This window comes from Pygocentrus nattereri, chromosome 6, assembly GCF_015220715.1.
Source record: "Pygocentrus nattereri isolate fPygNat1 chromosome 6, fPygNat1.pri, whole genome shotgun sequence".
NCBI lineage: Eukaryota > Metazoa > Chordata > Actinopteri > Characiformes > Serrasalmidae > Pygocentrus > Pygocentrus nattereri.
Genome location: NC_051216.1, coordinates 31,609,213 through 31,626,262, shown reverse-complemented (window position 1 = coordinate 31,626,262; position 17,050 = coordinate 31,609,213). Strand labels below are relative to the sequence as shown.

General features: G+C 40.1%; 2 protein-coding genes across 14 annotated transcripts in view; one reads left to right on the top strand and one right to left on the bottom strand.

Moving 5' to 3' along the window:
* Positions 1-17,050, top strand: part of caska (calcium/calmodulin-dependent serine protein kinase a) — a 291,499-nt gene that overhangs the window by 186,236 nt on the left and 88,213 nt on the right. The gene's annotated exons all lie outside the window — the stretch shown is intronic.
* On the bottom strand, positions 10,019-15,945 carry LOC108426055 (probable G-protein coupled receptor 82). The gene is made up of 2 exons (XM_017695255.2): positions 15,812-15,945; positions 10,019-11,608 (listed from the first exon to the last, which is right to left on the bottom strand). Exon 2 carries the CDS (start codon positions 11,575-11,577, stop codon positions 10,432-10,434), a length of 1,146 nt encoding a protein of 381 aa, XP_017550744.1. The 5' UTR covers positions 11,578-11,608; positions 15,812-15,945; the 3' UTR covers positions 10,019-10,431.

The window sequence follows — 17,050 nt, the reverse complement described above, 5'->3', positions numbered from 1 at the left end:
AGGGATTTAACTTATTTTAATTTAAGTTCCTTCAGCAGCACACCTGATTTAACATAAGTGGTGATTAGCTAAACCATGTGCTGGAAGATAACCAAGTAATACCAGGCTTCTTCGAGTGGAGCTTTGGAAATGGATAAAGAAACGCATTGACATACATAAAATCTCTTCTTACTATGTTATTATTTGTATTTGTTATTTACCTGTATCTCTGATTCTGAGATTTTTGGATTTCTTCATCATTCTGGCACCCAAACAGGCTTTTACTGAGTGTTAACCATTAATATTTATTACCTTATAAGCAGCTTTGATTGGCTTTTAGCAGACCATGCAAAAAATATCACAACAGTGAGGAAAGATTAGTTTGATGATCACCGCAACTGTGACTTTATGATTAGGACGTTATTACTCAGCTGCACATTTGGCAAGACGTAGTGCAGTCATCAGAGTTACAAATCTGGCCCAATATTTTATCCAATAGCTGTTGGAAGTTGGAAGCTGATGTTGTGCCCTGGCATTATACGTTCATAACCCTTCTACTGCATTTAACACTAGCAGCTATGTTCTTCAGATTAGGCTTCACATGAATATCACAGTAAGTTTTAGTTACGGCTTTTGTCCACTTTCCATATCTTGTCGGATGTGTGAGGTGAACAGTAACATGGTCATAGTTCATTTTGTGGCCTGTTTGAACTGTAAAGCTGTTTAGCATGTCGCTCTACACTCTGGCTTCAATTTGCACCCACTGACATGCAACATTGCACTGTCTCGCTCACAAACAAATGCACAGAACTGCTAACAAGTCCTCCAGTATAGACAGTTTGTTTTGACAACAAACGAGGTGCACTCAAAGCCAAAGTTCACACTTATCTTAGCAGCATCTAGGTTTGGCAGTGAGGGTTTCACGCAGCTTTCTGCTGCTTTTAACACTTGTCTTCTTCTAGTCACAGTTTACCATCAGACAGAATAAATATACATGACAAAAGACGAAGAACCTTTAATGTGTAGGGGCTGTTGCTAGTTTTTCTTTAGCAAAGAAAGTGCACTGAGAACATATTCTCATTTGCAAGCGTACCTGGAGCAGAACGGTGTGACAGAGGTTGCACCCCTAGAGCATCTTAATGTCATTCAGTGTGCTGCTCAGAAACTACAATTTCCATAGAGGCAAACCATCAGCACAACCTAAGAGTGATTAATAGATTCCTATAGTGGGCTACGTGTTTGTTTCTTTCCACATGTGAAATGGTTCCATATAGCTGCTATATGAAGATGCTGGGGCGTGTTTTAGTCATGAATGTGGTGTGAGGAAATGTGAGCTAGGTATTATGGACCAGTACTCAGTAAACATGGGTTACATTTTCGTCTGACTGATATTTATATCCTGGAATGATATTTCAGAACTTCTTCTATCAGAGCTCATAAATATACTATGCTAATTCTGAGAAGATGTGTACTTTTCCTAAGAGCGTCAGTACGCCACAAGCTTATAGCCTGAAGCCTTCAGTTCTGGAGGCCTGTTCTTCATGATGGACTCACAGGATCAAATCCACAACCTCGCAGGAACCTCTGATCTCTCTGTAGTCCTGTGTAAGCACACTTGATTTAGTTTTCAAAAATAAAACTAATGGAAAAATATGTGAGCTCATATCTGAAACCATGAGGTTAGAATTTGTCCACAGGGAAAAAGTTGAATGTGATCATTTTTATTCAGGAATATGACTTTTTCTGTGTAACATCAATGCCAGCTGAATAGCACACAACAGTAATTAGCAGAGGTGTAACACAGGGGCAAACCACAAGTACTCAAACAGGGAAAGAATATTTGATAGATTTTTTAAGATTTTATTTGTTGTTCTGAGTGCTGTCTTTGTGTTATGGCCATTCAAGTCATTAGTCAAGTGCAGCTTCTTTTCTCAGACTTTCAATTGCTGCTTAACAGACTTTGCCTTCTGCCATTCAGTTTGATGTCAGTGTGCCTGTGTTTGAATGTGAACCTGTGAATTTGCTACTTGCTGTGCTCTTTTACTACAAGCGCTGACATGGTCTTTGTGAAAATATCAAAGCAAGCCTCTAATGTTACTTCAGTGCATTGAGTCATCACATGTAAGACATAAGACATAAATGGACCATTAACATTTTTCATGCCTGCTGTGATTGTATGCTTTAGTCTATGATGAGATTTAGGGTTGTAAGTTTGCTGTGTTTTCTCATTGGCGTGCATCTTAAATGTCTAATTTTAACTGTGTGTCATCTTCATTGGGCAAATGTGAATGTGGTTATCAGATGCATGCTTTAGATTGAAGGGTCCTGCTATTTTTACTTGTCTTTGCACATCTCAGTTGTCAATTTTTTCTCCATCATGTTGTCTTCTTTGAGTCAGACTGCCATAGCAGTAGGCTTTAGCCCAGTATGGTTAGGCTTAGGTTTTTGTGTTTTTCCTGTCACTGTATATCCTTTTTAGTGTTAAAAATGCTCAATTTTGCATATCTTATAAATGAACATCATTGCCATGGTGTAAGTTAACAGTGCTGCCATAAGCTTCTTGTGACATTTCTTTGACTTCTGTCTAATCGCTCACCATGGCGCACTTTCTCACACAGCATGTGAAGTAGGCTGTGCTATGGTAAGATGTGTTATCAAATATGAATCATCTATAATCATTTGTCCTGTTGCCTAGTAAGTTTTTACAGTATGTGGTGGGATAATACAGGACAGGTTCTGTAGGAGGCACATGTAGCCCCAAAAGTTTGAGTTAATGTTACTCAGCTCAGCAGGTTACCTGTATATCACCATCCATTGTTGTGTGAAAATAGTTGTGCCCCCTCTGTGATTTCTTTTTCCCCCCATCTAACTGATGCCTCCCCTCCTCCTGCCAAGACCTTCGCTGTACTGATTGTACTCATTATAGGGTAATGCGTTCATTTGTTTTATGACTCCATTACACTTTTATTGTCTGTTATTTCTGCTGATTGTTTTTGGAAATGAATTCAGTTATTTTGTAAACTGTTGACAGATGTCATTCTCTGTGCGACAAGGTGAAGGACTGGTGCAGAACTAGCACAGTCCTCCCACTTGTGTTATGTTTGTTGTCAACACGGTGGGCGGCATAATGCTGAGGTGTATAGGTTCGTTTGTGGCCTGCATTTACAACTCATTTGTAGTCTGAAAGCCCTCAGGGCAGCCCAGAGAACTCACAGATATCTGTCTGGCTAACTTGCAGAGAAATGTGCAGTATTGGACAGAGCAGTAGCTGGAGCTGGAGTGACCTATTGGAAATCCCTTTTATTCTGCCATTTTGTGCTGTTTTGTAAATTACAGGCTTTGTGACCTAAAATTAATGGGTAGTGCATGTTTGGTGGAGATTGCTATGATTATCTTCCTAAAATGTTGATTTGGAAACCAACAAATCAGGGTGAAATCCTAGTTAATTGAGCACATTTGGGACATTTAGAAAGAGAGTATTTTTCTCATGCATTCCGTACTGTCCTGTTCAGGGCCAAATCTCTCTTCAAGTGAGATTACTTAAGTTTTACCACTGGGCAAGTTATAGAAATCAGAGTGGCTACTGGATTTACACACTGCTTGCACCCCAAGAAAGGATATAAATCTTATGTTTCATTTACCTTAACCATCTGTCTAGCTGTGTTAAGTGAATGCAGTTTGTCATTAGTTATTATCAAGTGTCATTATCTTGGAGTTTACAGCTGACATCACCTCTCAACATCGACAATCAAACTTTATTTTCTGTAATAATGTTATAGTCAGTACACTGGAGGTAGAACAGTAAATATCGGCTCGATTTGAGCAACACAGAACACAAGTAAATGCTTCTTCATGTGCCGCTATACCATGTCATGACTGTCTTAATCACACCTTTTTAAATGAAGGGGAAGTAATATATAAACATCAAATTTCAAAATGACTCATTAGCTACCAAGCCCATAAGGTCCACATACCGAACAGCCTTTTGCGACATCACAAGAAACAACACACATGTGAATCATTCTACTAAATTGGTTCAGAGCTGAAAATGCATGTTGGACTTTAACTGACCTGTAAAGTAACCAAGACCCTGTACACAGCACAATTAATTTGCCAACTCATAAACACGATGCAAATTCAGAAAACACTTCCTTCAACATAATTACACCTGAACTACATTTCACGAACACGCCGCTAATAGAGAAAACACATGCAACTTCAGAAACGCTGCAGAACCTGTCACAACACGGCGGAGGTGAGTCACAACACAATGGAAATGTTTCTGGTAGATTCTCAAAGGAGATACAACATCTGTGAGGGGAAATCATAGCTGATCAGAACACAGAGCCTCACATTCCAGAAAGTTCATGACTAACTTGACTGGTTAGCTATCTGACTTGTCATAGCTGTATTACAGAAAGATAAGAAAAGATGAGATTAGTCAGGAGATGGTTCCTCAGACAAAGGTGCACCAAGTCCTAAGTCAGTTCTCTGTACTCTCTGTCGTCCTCATCTGTAATGAGTCTGATGATTGTTGCGTCATCAGAGAGCTTCTGTAGATGGCAGTTTGGTGAGCTGTACATGAAATCTGTAGTGTACAGGGTGAAGAGGACCTGTGCCTGGACTGTACCCTGCGGGGCCCCTGTGCTGCCGAACACCATGTCAGACACACTGTCCTGTGCCCTCACATACTGTAATCTGTTGGTGAGGTAGTCCAGAATCCAGTTTGATAGGTGGTGATCCACCCCTGTGTTCTCCAGCTTGTCCCTCAGGAGCCTAGGCTGTATGGTGTTAAAAGCACTGAAGAAATCAAAGAACTTCTCCAGGTGAGAAAGAGCTCTGTGTAGGAGGTAGATGACTGCATCATCCACTCCAGTGCCAGGTTGATGGGTCCATATATGAGCTAACCAGAGGGCGGAGATATACAAGAACCACCCTCTATAGCGTCTTCATCAGATGTGACATCAGTGCCACCGGCCTGTAGCTGCTGAGGTCCATTGGTTGCTGTGTCTTTGGCATCATAAGATGTTTTCCACAGTTTCAGATTCAGATTCATTTATTGATCCCAGGGGGAAATTGCAGTTGTTACAGTTGCAGCCATTTATGTAAAAATATGTTGTGGTACCTTCCCGAGCTTCAGTCTCATAACTTTGATCTTTCTGAGCTTCTTTCTCACTTGGGCTGTTGCAAGGCACAGATTGGACCAGGGGGGCTGGTTGCTGGAGTGTACAGGTAGGGGGGTTGAGCTGACAGCAGAGAGATCAGTGGTGGGTGGCTGTAAGGTGAGACTTGTGAATAGGGGGGTAATTGAGGGAGAGGGGGCAGGGCAGTGCCCTGAGAGACCAGAAGGGGGGAGGGGGTGGGGGGGGGGGGGGGTTGCAGTAGGGGTGGCTGTGTAGTGGGGGGTGAGTGATCAAATCTATTGAAAAACAGATTGAGATCATGCACCCATTTTTTCCCTACAGCCTGGGAGTCAGGTTTCTTGTGTCCAGAGATTGTTGCTAGACTTTTCCAGACCCCACTGATGTAGTTTTCAGTCCTTTTATTGCTATTTGAATTTTATATTTACACTCTACAACTAACTGCCATCATGATAGTGATATTATCTGCTTGAGTTTTACTGGTTTACTTACTTTTGCCAGTAAATGTTTATGCTGCAGGTTTGAGTGGCACCATCCTCTTTGAGTGTCCTCCCGAAACATTTCCGTTGTGTCGTGACTGACTCTACAGTGCAGCATGTTTGTGAAATGTAGATTGGGTGTTGCCATTTTGATGACAGTGTTTTCTTAGTTTACACAGCGTCTACAAAGTTGCAGGGCATTTTATTATTTTGAAGTGCGTTTGTGAAATGCAGTGGACATGGTGTCATTTTGATGGAAATGTTTTCTGCTTTTGCAGCTCATTTTTATTTGCAGCTCATTGGGCCTTCTTAGCCACTGTAGACTTGAACCAGAGACCAAATTCCTTTTGCTTTGAATGGCCCTATAACTTATTTATTCAATGACTGAACATTCACATGTTTCACTACCGAAACAGTCATAACACTACCAAAATCGATACCAATGTATCAGTAGTGACAGTTTTAGTTATTTTTTTTAGGATAACTCAGAGCATCTACTAGTCAGTGCGTGACTACCAAACACAGCTTTTAATAGCTGTACACCAAATCATAATATTTTATTTCAGCAGTGACACATACTGATTTTTCAGACTATGGGACAGTTAAAACAGTGCTCACCATGTGGCCATGAGGGACAGAAATAAAGTCTCACTTCCTGCTCTAAAATGCAGGGGCGTGGCTTAAAGAAGGCTCCCCCTGTGGACTAGAACACTTTGTGTTTTCAAAAGTGACAAAAAATGCGGCACAGCAGTATTTGAATAAAGTTTTTTTTAAACATTAAGCTCATTTATAAACTTCACTTGAAAAGAAACAAAAAAGATCTTTAAAACAACAAAGAAACAAATACAAAAAGTATTATAAGTGGAAAATTATACAAGTTGAAATTAAGGGCTTAGAACTCAGATGAGCTGAGTTAGTGGTGTTGTTAAAGTGTTTTTCAGGACCTGTCAAAAATGGAATATTGTGGTTTTCAGCGGGTCCCAAGAGTTGATTAGGGGATCCCCGCACAGGCCCCCCCTCCCAAAAAGCCTCTTGTAAATTATCATGTGAGAGTGAATTATGTCCATCTTTGGTACATAGAACCCTACAAGAACAGAGCACTTGGTCCTAAATGACTGACACGGTCGATTCAGAGAAACACCAGTAAAATTACATTGCCCCCGTCTTCTTAATGTGAGCTTCAGAAGCTGCTGACAAACCTGAATGACAAAGCTGTCACTGTGAAGAAAAAAAGCTTGACATTAGGAAGGATGCAGCCAAATAGTTTCACTTTCTCGCGCTGCCAATGTCTCTTCATCTCTCTCTCTTTCTTTCTCTCTCTCTCTCTCTCTCTCTCTCTCTCTCTCTCTCTCTCTCTCTCTCTCTCTCTCTCTCTCTCTCTCTCTCTCTCACTCACACACACACACACACATTCACTCACTCTCTCTCTCTCTCACACACACACACACACACACACACACACATATAGGTGTAAATTCAGTGGAGTCAGTCTTTTGTCTTCATAGAGGGTTCACATCATTCCCCAAGCCACAAAGAATGACACACACACACAAGTGCTTTGGGAACCGATGCTGAAATTAAGGAAGAAAGTAAAGAGTGTTTTTGTTGTAGTGCTGTGCAGTGACGTGCTCTTTCCAAACCTGCTGCACTGTTATGTTCTCTCTGTGTGATTTACATTAAGCCTGTGATGTTGCTTTTGTCTTATGTCTCATGTTTCCTTCACATCCATCAAAAAAATAATGTCTTATGATCTCTACTTGTTGCCATTCTGCATGAATGGAAATCGACTCATATTTTAAAATAATACATTAAGATGAAATATTTTTGATGTGCATGTAGGACGAATGGCACTCAATGCACTGCTTTCATAGTTAACAGAATCTTAAGCCAGTGCACACCGTTAGTCTTTCTGTGCTGCTTCTCTTGAGAGTAAACTAGGCTTAGGTAATCATACTGTTTTAGCGACAGTGTCAACACTCCTGAGCAACATTGTTATATCTGTGTTCAGACGGTGGTCAACATTTAGGCAGCTTTTTGTACCAGCTACAAGGCTGTTAAAGCGGTGCTTTTATTTTTACTCCAGTTGCAAGTAAAACCATTGCAGGAAAGTACTTTGCACAGTTAGACTAGTGGCAACGCTAGTGGCATACCACACAAGAAAAAAAATAGACTCACAGCTTATACCTGTGCTTTGTGCACGCATGAAGCCAGGATGAAAGGCTTCATTGATTATCACAGAGTGAACTGTAGCATCACAGCAGCAGCACTGTGCAAAAGAAGTCATTCACAGGTCAGATGCAGATGTAGTCCATGGTTAAAGCTGCAGGTACAGTAGGACAAATGGCAGTATTTGAGATGGAAGCAATTCACAAATACAAAATGAGATTAAAGGAGATCCTCAGTAAAGGAAATAATTTTCTCTTAATACATTCAAACCATTTAAGTGTCACTGGCTACGTTATACAACACGGAGCTGCCATGATGTTTTTCACTCCAGAGAAGTGTAGCTGTCAAAAAAATGCAGCTGTCAAAACTGCGATGCAGCTGAGAGGCACCGAAATGAAAATCCTTGGCTAAAATTAAAACCAAAGATCAGGACACACTCGAATGAAAACCAAAATAAGTTAATAAATGAAAAACAGTGTTCCAAAAATAACCCTACTCTCAAGTTGCTATAGTATGCAGCTGCTGTGAAATGCAACATCTGTGACGACAGAGAATGGTTGATCATCCAAGGCAATGAAAAATATTTTTTAAATTAATATTTTTTTGTATTAATATTTCAATTTTCATTACCATTACAGTGATATGTAAAGCTTACTTTGTTGCCTATTTATGTTTTGTTTTATTGGATGAAATTATTATGCATTTTGTGAAAGCAAAGCACTTGAGAAAGGCTAGGCTGCTGTACTTTCCCAGTAATCTTTCAGCTTTTGTTCACACGAGACCTTTGTGTTTTCTTGGGAACTGTATAGATGTTGTTCAGGTAAATCATGGTGTCAGTCTTATAGGGATTTGGACTGTGTGTTTACATGTAACCTCTTCTTTTTAATTACAGTTGCGCAAAAGCTGTTGTGTGAAAGGGCTGAAGGGTAAATGGTAAATCTGCATACTCACTGTACACTGTGTTGCTGTAATGCTCTAGTTAATCAGCTGGGACAGTTTGGAATCAGTCTTTAAATGACTAATGGAGAGAGTGTTAAGGCAGAGTGGAAAAATGGTTGCTAGAATAATAGCATAGTCTTCCTTAACATGTAAATTTACTACCTGGGAAGGGATATTAACCAAGTTCTTTTTTCACAATGTTAAATACTCATGAACACATGCATGTCTGTGTTGTTCTCAAAAGCAGCATAACATTCAAAGTTTGGTTACAAGTGAATACCATCATGAGTGTGTCCGTGGAAGACATTCATTTCGCAAAATAATTTCTATGTATATTGAATGCTTAAAAAACACCTATTCTTGAAAATGCATGTTGCATCTTGTGTCTCTTTAATTAATTAATCTCTTTAATAACTTTACAGACGTACTCAGGTGCACATGTTAAACTCGCATTGACCTTAAATTTGCATCACCCACAAAATCACTCATGCACATCATTTTCATTACGGAAAATACAGACAAACATGGAGAAGTGCGGAGGCACACAAGGCTGTCTGTGAGTCAGATCGGTCATTAATTACTGTAACTCGCTCAAATTGCGATTTGTGAAAGAGGCTCTTCATTATCGCAGGACAGCCTGTTTAGTGTACCCATGATGTTACTAAACTCAGTGTAGTCAGGTTTTCTTTTAGATCTCAGAAAACAGAAGTAGATGTTAAAGGAGACGTTAAAAGGGGAATTCTGCTCAATTTTAAACTTTTCTTCATAATTAACTGTTCATTCTGAGTGTTTGCATTCAAGAAATATCAGAATTCATAAAAATTCAGATCAGCATTGTCCACAGTAGTGGTGATTGGTGCTAGATGTCTGCAGTTTAATGCCTCTTCAAGCTCCCTCACTGAAGGTTATGGTTGCCCAGTGCCTGAGACATTGTTTTATCAGAAGATTTTGGTATATTTTTTTTTAAACAATATTCATAGCAGAGACTTACGGGGAGAGCTTTGTAAGGCAAAATATTGTAGTTATGGTTCCTGTCATCACCACTGTAAAGAAATTGGAGTCGGTAAGTTTCTGGGCCATGCACAGACTCAGATCAAAACAAATTATTTATATCTCTGTCATTAAATCAGAAACCTCGAAAAATCAGTGGAATTTCTCTTTGAATTGAACTAAACAGCATATAAGAGTTTTTACTTTTTAAAGTTTTTTTTACTTTTTAACTCACACAGGATTGAATGAAACATTTACTGGTAAACAGACACAAAGCTATTTCACCATTAAAGTTTTTATGCAGCATGGAACTACAAGCATGGCTAAATGCAGACTAAATTCAGCTTTATTGAGTGTGTATTAACAGTTGGATATAATTAGGATGTATATACATTTCATTTTTTGATGTTAATAAAATGGGTTCTTTCTGTTAAACTCTTCTCATTTTTATGACTCATATGCAGCTTCTGTCTGTCCAGCCTTTTCACTGGATGAATAAAAGTGCATGCATTAATGCATTCACAACTCCACAGCCCTGTAGACCAGTTCCCCAGGCGTACTGAGGGCAGTAAGAAAAAATTGCTGCTACCTCAGACCTACACATAGGTTAAAACATGGTGGACACGTTGTCTAATGGTTTCCCCTCCATTTACAATAGAAAGTCCGCACTTAGTTTCACAGCATTTCACTTCCCTTCATGGCTGCATTGACAGTGCTAAGTTTGCTTGTCCATGCCGCTAATCTTTTGAATGTGAATGCGTATCGTGTGTCGCGGCACCTTTTGGCGAACTGTTGTTATATGGGGCAGACTGGCCACATTCAGTCCTTGACGAATGGCTGTCTTGAGTGTTGGACCTCCCTCTGATCAAGTTAAGGGTGTGCTTTTTGAAGGTTTTGTCCAGCAGAAAATACATGATTGGGTCTGTACTGCAGCGCAGAGCTGCCAGGCAGAGGAGAACATTCTTAATCTCCACATAGGTAGAGAGGGAGTGGCACTCTGTTCCATTTCCCCCAGAGTCAGTTTGTGCCAAGTTAATGAAAATTGCCTTGTAGATGTGGTATGGTAGGAGACAGACCACCAGGACGATTTGGATGACCACAATATTGCGGAACACTCTTGCGTAGACCCTCTGTCTATCAGAGATGACTGTGCTCTTTCTGGACCTGTAGAAATGCCTGATTACAGCCATGTAGGCACATAACACTACAAGGAGGCATAGGAAGAATATGACAATGCCTATCACTGCAAAAGCCTGAGAGCCAGACCCACCAACTTCCACCGCGACGCTATAACACGTCTGCTTGTCACCATCCTCCACTACTTCTGTCTCTTTCATTGAGTAAACCACCACCGACGGTATTGATGCTGTCGCCACAATGGCCCAAGTCCCCATGCATACGCCCAAGGCAAAAGGAGTTTGGCGCAGCCTACTAAAGAAGACTTTGGGCAGGATTTTGATGCACTTGCTGGGGCGAGGCCCATGACTGTGCTGGACGAGTGTGGCACAGCGACTCAGCGCCAGCCAAGCAAGGATGATCATGCCTACGCCGATGTTGGTGTGGAGAACTGGGGTCAGAACGTTTATAGCCAATCTACACATTAAGCTCCTTGAGGACCAGCTGGTGCCAAGAGCATAGTAGACTGCGATGAAGGGCATAGTGATGCACAGCAACAGGTTTGAGATTCCTAGATTGATGAGGTAGATGTGTGTGGGAGATTTGCCTGAGATCTTTGCCATGAAAATCCAAAGGGACAGAACGTTCCCAGCTAGGCCAGTCAGGAACATTGCACTGTAGAGGATGGGCAGGAACAGATGGGTGGTGAAGGTCTGACACAAACACATGGAACTGTTTGATGTTGTGAGCTGGAGACAGACTGCCATTGGACTACCAGAAGGCAAGATCACCAAGATCCTACATGAAAAATATAAATAAGCATTTTCCTGTCAGTGTTGTATTTCACACATACAGTAACCACTACAGTAGTTATAGAAAAGTCTGCCATCTTTATTTCAATATTTATCAACTGTTGTTGTTTGGAGAAGGTATACAAGGAGTATGGTAACTAAATTCTGACTACAAAACCTGCTTTGACTTTTCATGTAAGCTCAGTTTAATCAACAAAGCAACGGAAGAGCTGGAAAGGATGTACAGCAGGTTAGGCTGATAAAGGATAGATAGGGAAATGTACTAGTGAGTGAACAGAGAGTGTTGAGTAGATGGAAGGAGTACTTTGAAGAACTAATGAATGAGGAAAACGAGAGAGAGAGGACGACAACGGGGAGAGAGATAGTGGATCAGGACGTGCAGAGAATTAGTAAGGTGTGAGGGCAGCTTTAAAAAGGATGAAGAATGGAAAGGCAGTTGGTCCAGATGACATACCTGTGGAGGTATGGAGATGTTTAGGAGAGAAGGCAGTGGACTTTTTAACCAGGTTGTTTAACAAAATCCTGGAGAGTGAGAGGATGCCTGATGAGTGGAGAAGCAGTGTACTGGTCCCCATTTTTAAGAACAAGGGTGATGTGCAGAGCTGCAGTAATTACAGAGGTATAAAGTTGATGAGCCACACCATGAAGGTATGGGAAAGAGTTGTTGAAGCAAGGCTAAGGCGAGAGGTTCAGATCAGTGAGCAGCAGTTTGGTTTCATGCCCAGAAAGAGTACCACAGATGCAATTTTTACATTGAGAGTGTTGGTAGAGAAGTACAGAGAAGGTCAGAAGGAGCTACATTGTGTCTTTGTGGATCTAGAGAAGGCATATGATAGGGTGCCAAGAGAGAAACTGTGGTACTGTATGAGGAAGTCAGGTGTAGCTGAAAAGTATGTTAGGGTGGTGCAGGACATGTATGAGGATAGTGAGACAATGGTGAGGTGTAGTGGCAATGGTGATGGACAGGTTGACAGATGAGGTCAGGCAGGAGGCTCCATGGACCATGATGTTTGCAGATGACATTGTAATCTGTGGTGAGAGTAGAGAGCAGGTGGAAGAGAATCTGGAGAGGTGGAAGTTTGCACTGGAGAGGAGAGGAATGAAGGTCAGTAGAGAGAAGATGGAATACATGTGTGTGAATGAGAGGGAGGCAGGTGGAAAGGTGAAGATGCAAGGAGTAGAGGTCGTAAAGGTGGATGACTTCAAATATCTTGGGTCAACCATCCAGAGCAATGGACAGTGCAAAAAAGAGGTGAAGAAAAGGGTGCAGACAGGATGGAGTGGGTGGAGACGGATGTCAGGGCTGATGTGTGACAGAAGGATAGCAGCAAGAGTGAAAGGGAAGGTTTACAAGACAGTAGTGCGTCCTGCTATGATGTATGGTTTGGAGACTGTGGCTCTGTCTAAAAGACAGGAGGCTGAGCTGGAGGTGGCGGAGATGAAGATGCTGAGATTTTCGTTGGGAGTGACAAGGATGGATAGGATTAGAAATGAGCAGATCAGAAGGACAGTAAAGGTGGAGCAATTTGGAGATAAAGCCAGAGAGGCCAGGTTGAGATGGTTTGGACATGTGTTGAGGAGGAATATATTGGGCAAAGAATGTTGGAGATGGAGCTGCCGGGTAGAAGGAGAAGAGGTAGACCTCAGAGAAGATTTATGGATGTAGTTAAGGTGGACATGGAGATGGTTGGTGTGAAAGTAGAGGAGGCAATGGATAGGGCAAGATGGAGGCATATGATCCGCTGTGGCGACCCCTAAAGGGAGCGGCCGAAAGAAGAAGATGTGGACTGAACAAGACATAGTTCATAAAATTAATTATAAAAAAAGAAGGGTTTATGGCATTAGACTTATCACCTCAGCTAATTAAAATGTGAATAACCTCGAGTTATAACTGGTGAGATACATGAGAGAATTGTCATGTGGATTATTTACCCTGAGCATCTCAACAGAATACATACACTGATCAGGTATAACGTTATGACCAGCTCCTAGTTTCTACACTCATTGTTCATTTTATCAGCTCCACTTACTCTATAGGTGCACGTTGTAGTTCTACAGTTACAGACTGTAGTCCATCTGTTTCTCTGCTTACTTTCTTAGCCCCCTTTTACCCTGTTCTTCAGTGGTCAGGACCCCCATGAACCCTCACAGAGCAGGTACTATTTGGGTGGTGCATCCATTCTCAGCACTGCAGTAACACTGACTTGGTGGTGGTGTGTTAGTGTGTGTTGCGCTGGTCTGAGTGGATCAGACACAGCAGTGCTGCTGGAGTTTTTAAACACCTCAGTGTCATTGCTGGGCTGAGAATAGTCCATCAGCCAAAAATATTCAGCTAACAGCGTCCTGTGACCATTTATGAAGGACTAGAGGATGACCAACACAAACTGTGCAGCAGCAGATGAGCTGTCGTCTCTGACTTTACATCCACAAGATGGACTGACAAGGTAGGAGTGTCTAATAGAGTGGACAGTGTTTAAAAACTCCAGCAGCCCTGCTTTGTCTGATGCACTCAGACCAGCTCTTTGCTGTATTTCAACATGTAGTGATACTTTTTCACAACTTCACTTTTTCCTGTTTGGAAGCAGATAATCATGAGAGCATTCTAAAAGCATTGCATTAACAGCTGATAACTTAGGAACACTTCAGAGTCATCCAAGTACATGCACCAACTAGCCATTACATTAAAACCACCTCTTTGTTTCTTCACTCCTTGACAATATCTCTATAGTGTAAATACTCTTGAGCTTTCTATTCATTAATTGTTTACGTTGTTAAAGCCTCATCGTCCCTTGAATAATATAAAGCAGTACCTCATGTGCAAAACTCCATGTGAATTTCAGGCAAAATATCCTTACAATGTAAATATCTTAGCTTTTTATTTATTTATAATATTTTATTATATATTGTTATTTTTTGTGATAGAGTTTATATATATTTTTTATCTTATTTTTATGTTTAGTTTTAATATACATTGTCTATTTAGTAACAAGTAACAAACTGTAAAAAACCTTATTAAGTACTTAGTTAGTTAAGCTACTGCTTGTTAATTCTCTTCTTGTTACTTCTCTTTTTCTTGAGGACACTGCTGTCCCTTTGCTGCCGGAACACTGAGAATTTCCCCATTGTGGGACTAATAAAGGATACAAAACATACAGCCAGCAGTGTCCTGTGAGCAGAGTATGACGATGACCGACGCAAACAGTGCTGCAACAGAGGGGCTACTGTTTCTGACTTTTCTTCTACAAGATGGATGGACACAGTGTTTTAAAAACTCCAGCAGCACTGCTGTGTCTGATCCACTTGCACGAGCACAACATACACTAACAAGACATCGTGATGTCACTGTCACTGCAGTGCTGAGAATGATCCACCACCCAATTAATACCTGCTCTGTAGTGGTCCTAGCCGTTAAAGAAAAGGATAAAACTTTAACTATACTGCACTGCAACTATAAAGTGAGATCTTACTTGCTAAAAAAGAGTGTGTAAAACATGTTGAAGTTTGGCTGTATGCCATGTGGGGTTATTGCAAAGCCTGTGATGTAAAATAAGTTATAAGTACTTTTTAAACCAAAAAAGCTAGTATTAATTTGGAAATGTAACATTTTAAAACCCCTTACGTTGCATATTAAAATTACATTTGACACACTGCAAAATCGAATCACTATCTTAGTGTAAAGTTATAACCTGGTCCGTTAACTTTTTGGGTTCATTGAACTGTTTTTTACAGTGCAGTGGATGTTTTCTGATACAACACGAAGAACTTACTAATCATCCTGACCAATCACTAATCATTTCTCACAAGCTCCCTTTGAGATGCTTTTCCAGGCCTCAGATATTTAGTTCTTATTTATGCTGATTGAGTTTCTGACTACATGCTTACTTTTAGGTGTCATCTGTCCAGCAAATCCTACACCTTGATTCCAAACAGAATATCTTTGATACAGCAGACTTCATTTTTGCTTGGATTTATCTAGTAGCAAAAACATACGAGTAAAGTGAAGTATAAAAGTATTTTATAATAAATTTTTTATGATCCTGTAAATGTTGTGTATAATGGTGTGCATCTTCATACCATTTAGGGTTAAGCTAGTCAAGAAAAGAAGCATTATTAAGTCACTTCACATCCTTCATATTCTGGCAGCACTTTTCTCTTTGGCTGAAGCATTTATTAATGAGTATCTACTTACTCTGCTGTCAGATCCTCCTGTGCGCTGCTCTGTGTGCTGTAGGTCGGTGGCGTGTTTTGCTTTAGCCTGTGTCTCTTTAGGAAGTGATGATATGTAGATGAGAGAATGTAGACTCACTTCTCTTTTATAAAGATAAATGCTAGCACTTTCTAAAGCGCCATTCTTTTTCAGCTCTGTGATGTTGACTACTGATCTTCCACTTTTTGTCAGACTCAAAGCATAATATGCCATGGTCATGCTTTTTACACAAAAGTATGGTCAATAATGTGTGCCTACGTCTCCTGCCCATTATTTCCTGAGGCTCTCAGAGGACTTTTTCTAATCACTTAGCTAATTCTGTATCATACGTCTTTTGTTTGAATTGCTAGAGCAGGCTCAGATGTTTTGTATTCAGTCTTTGATTAAAGTAACAGTGGTCGTTAATCAGCAAAGTAATATGCTTACTTGCCTGTGAAATTATCCTCTTGTCTTCTTTCAGCCTCTTCTGGACACAGTAGTGAATTACAAGCACTGAAAAACGGGTTAAAATTATAGTGGTCCTTAAAGAATATTTACACACTAACTATGTAGAATAGAATAGAATAGAATTCAACTTTATTGTCATTGCATATGTCGCAGGTACAAAGCAACGAAATGCAGTTTGCATCCATCCAGAAGTGCTTAGCAGAAATATAAATATGTGTGTTACAATGTACAGTAAGTATAGTATATACATGTTAAAAAAATATGAGGGGTATGAACATGAAGGGGGTTGTACAGGTTATAAACAAGAATGTACAGGTTATATATATATATATATATATATATATATATATATATATATATATAAGTATAAAATATAAAAATATTTTATATATATATAAATATAAATATGAAGGGGGAGCAATTTCAGATGAATAGTCCAGTCAAAAGTAGATAGAAAACCGTTAAAAAGCAGATTCTGGAGAGACGTTGTTCACGCACCGCCATCTAACCATTTCCTTAGGTAAATTCATAAAATGTTTAAGTAAATTGATACATTGAGACATTTCAGCACAGTTTGGCCCACTTAGTTTAAAATATTTGTAATAACTATGTAGTTACATATTAATAATGCATGCAAGAACATTGTAACTACTGGTGTTCACAGCTTAATTACAATAGTACAGCTATTAGTGAGAATGCATGTGTATCAACTACAGTTTTTGTTATTGCACTTGTGTAATGTGGTGAACCACTGTTTTAATGAGATGAGCTTTC

Bases quoted from the DNA above. Each gene is read 5' to 3' on its own strand.
- LOC108426055 (XM_017695255.2), bottom strand. From the start codon at position 11,577: ATGGCAGTCTGTCTCCAGCTCACAACATCAAACAGTTCCATGTGTTTG.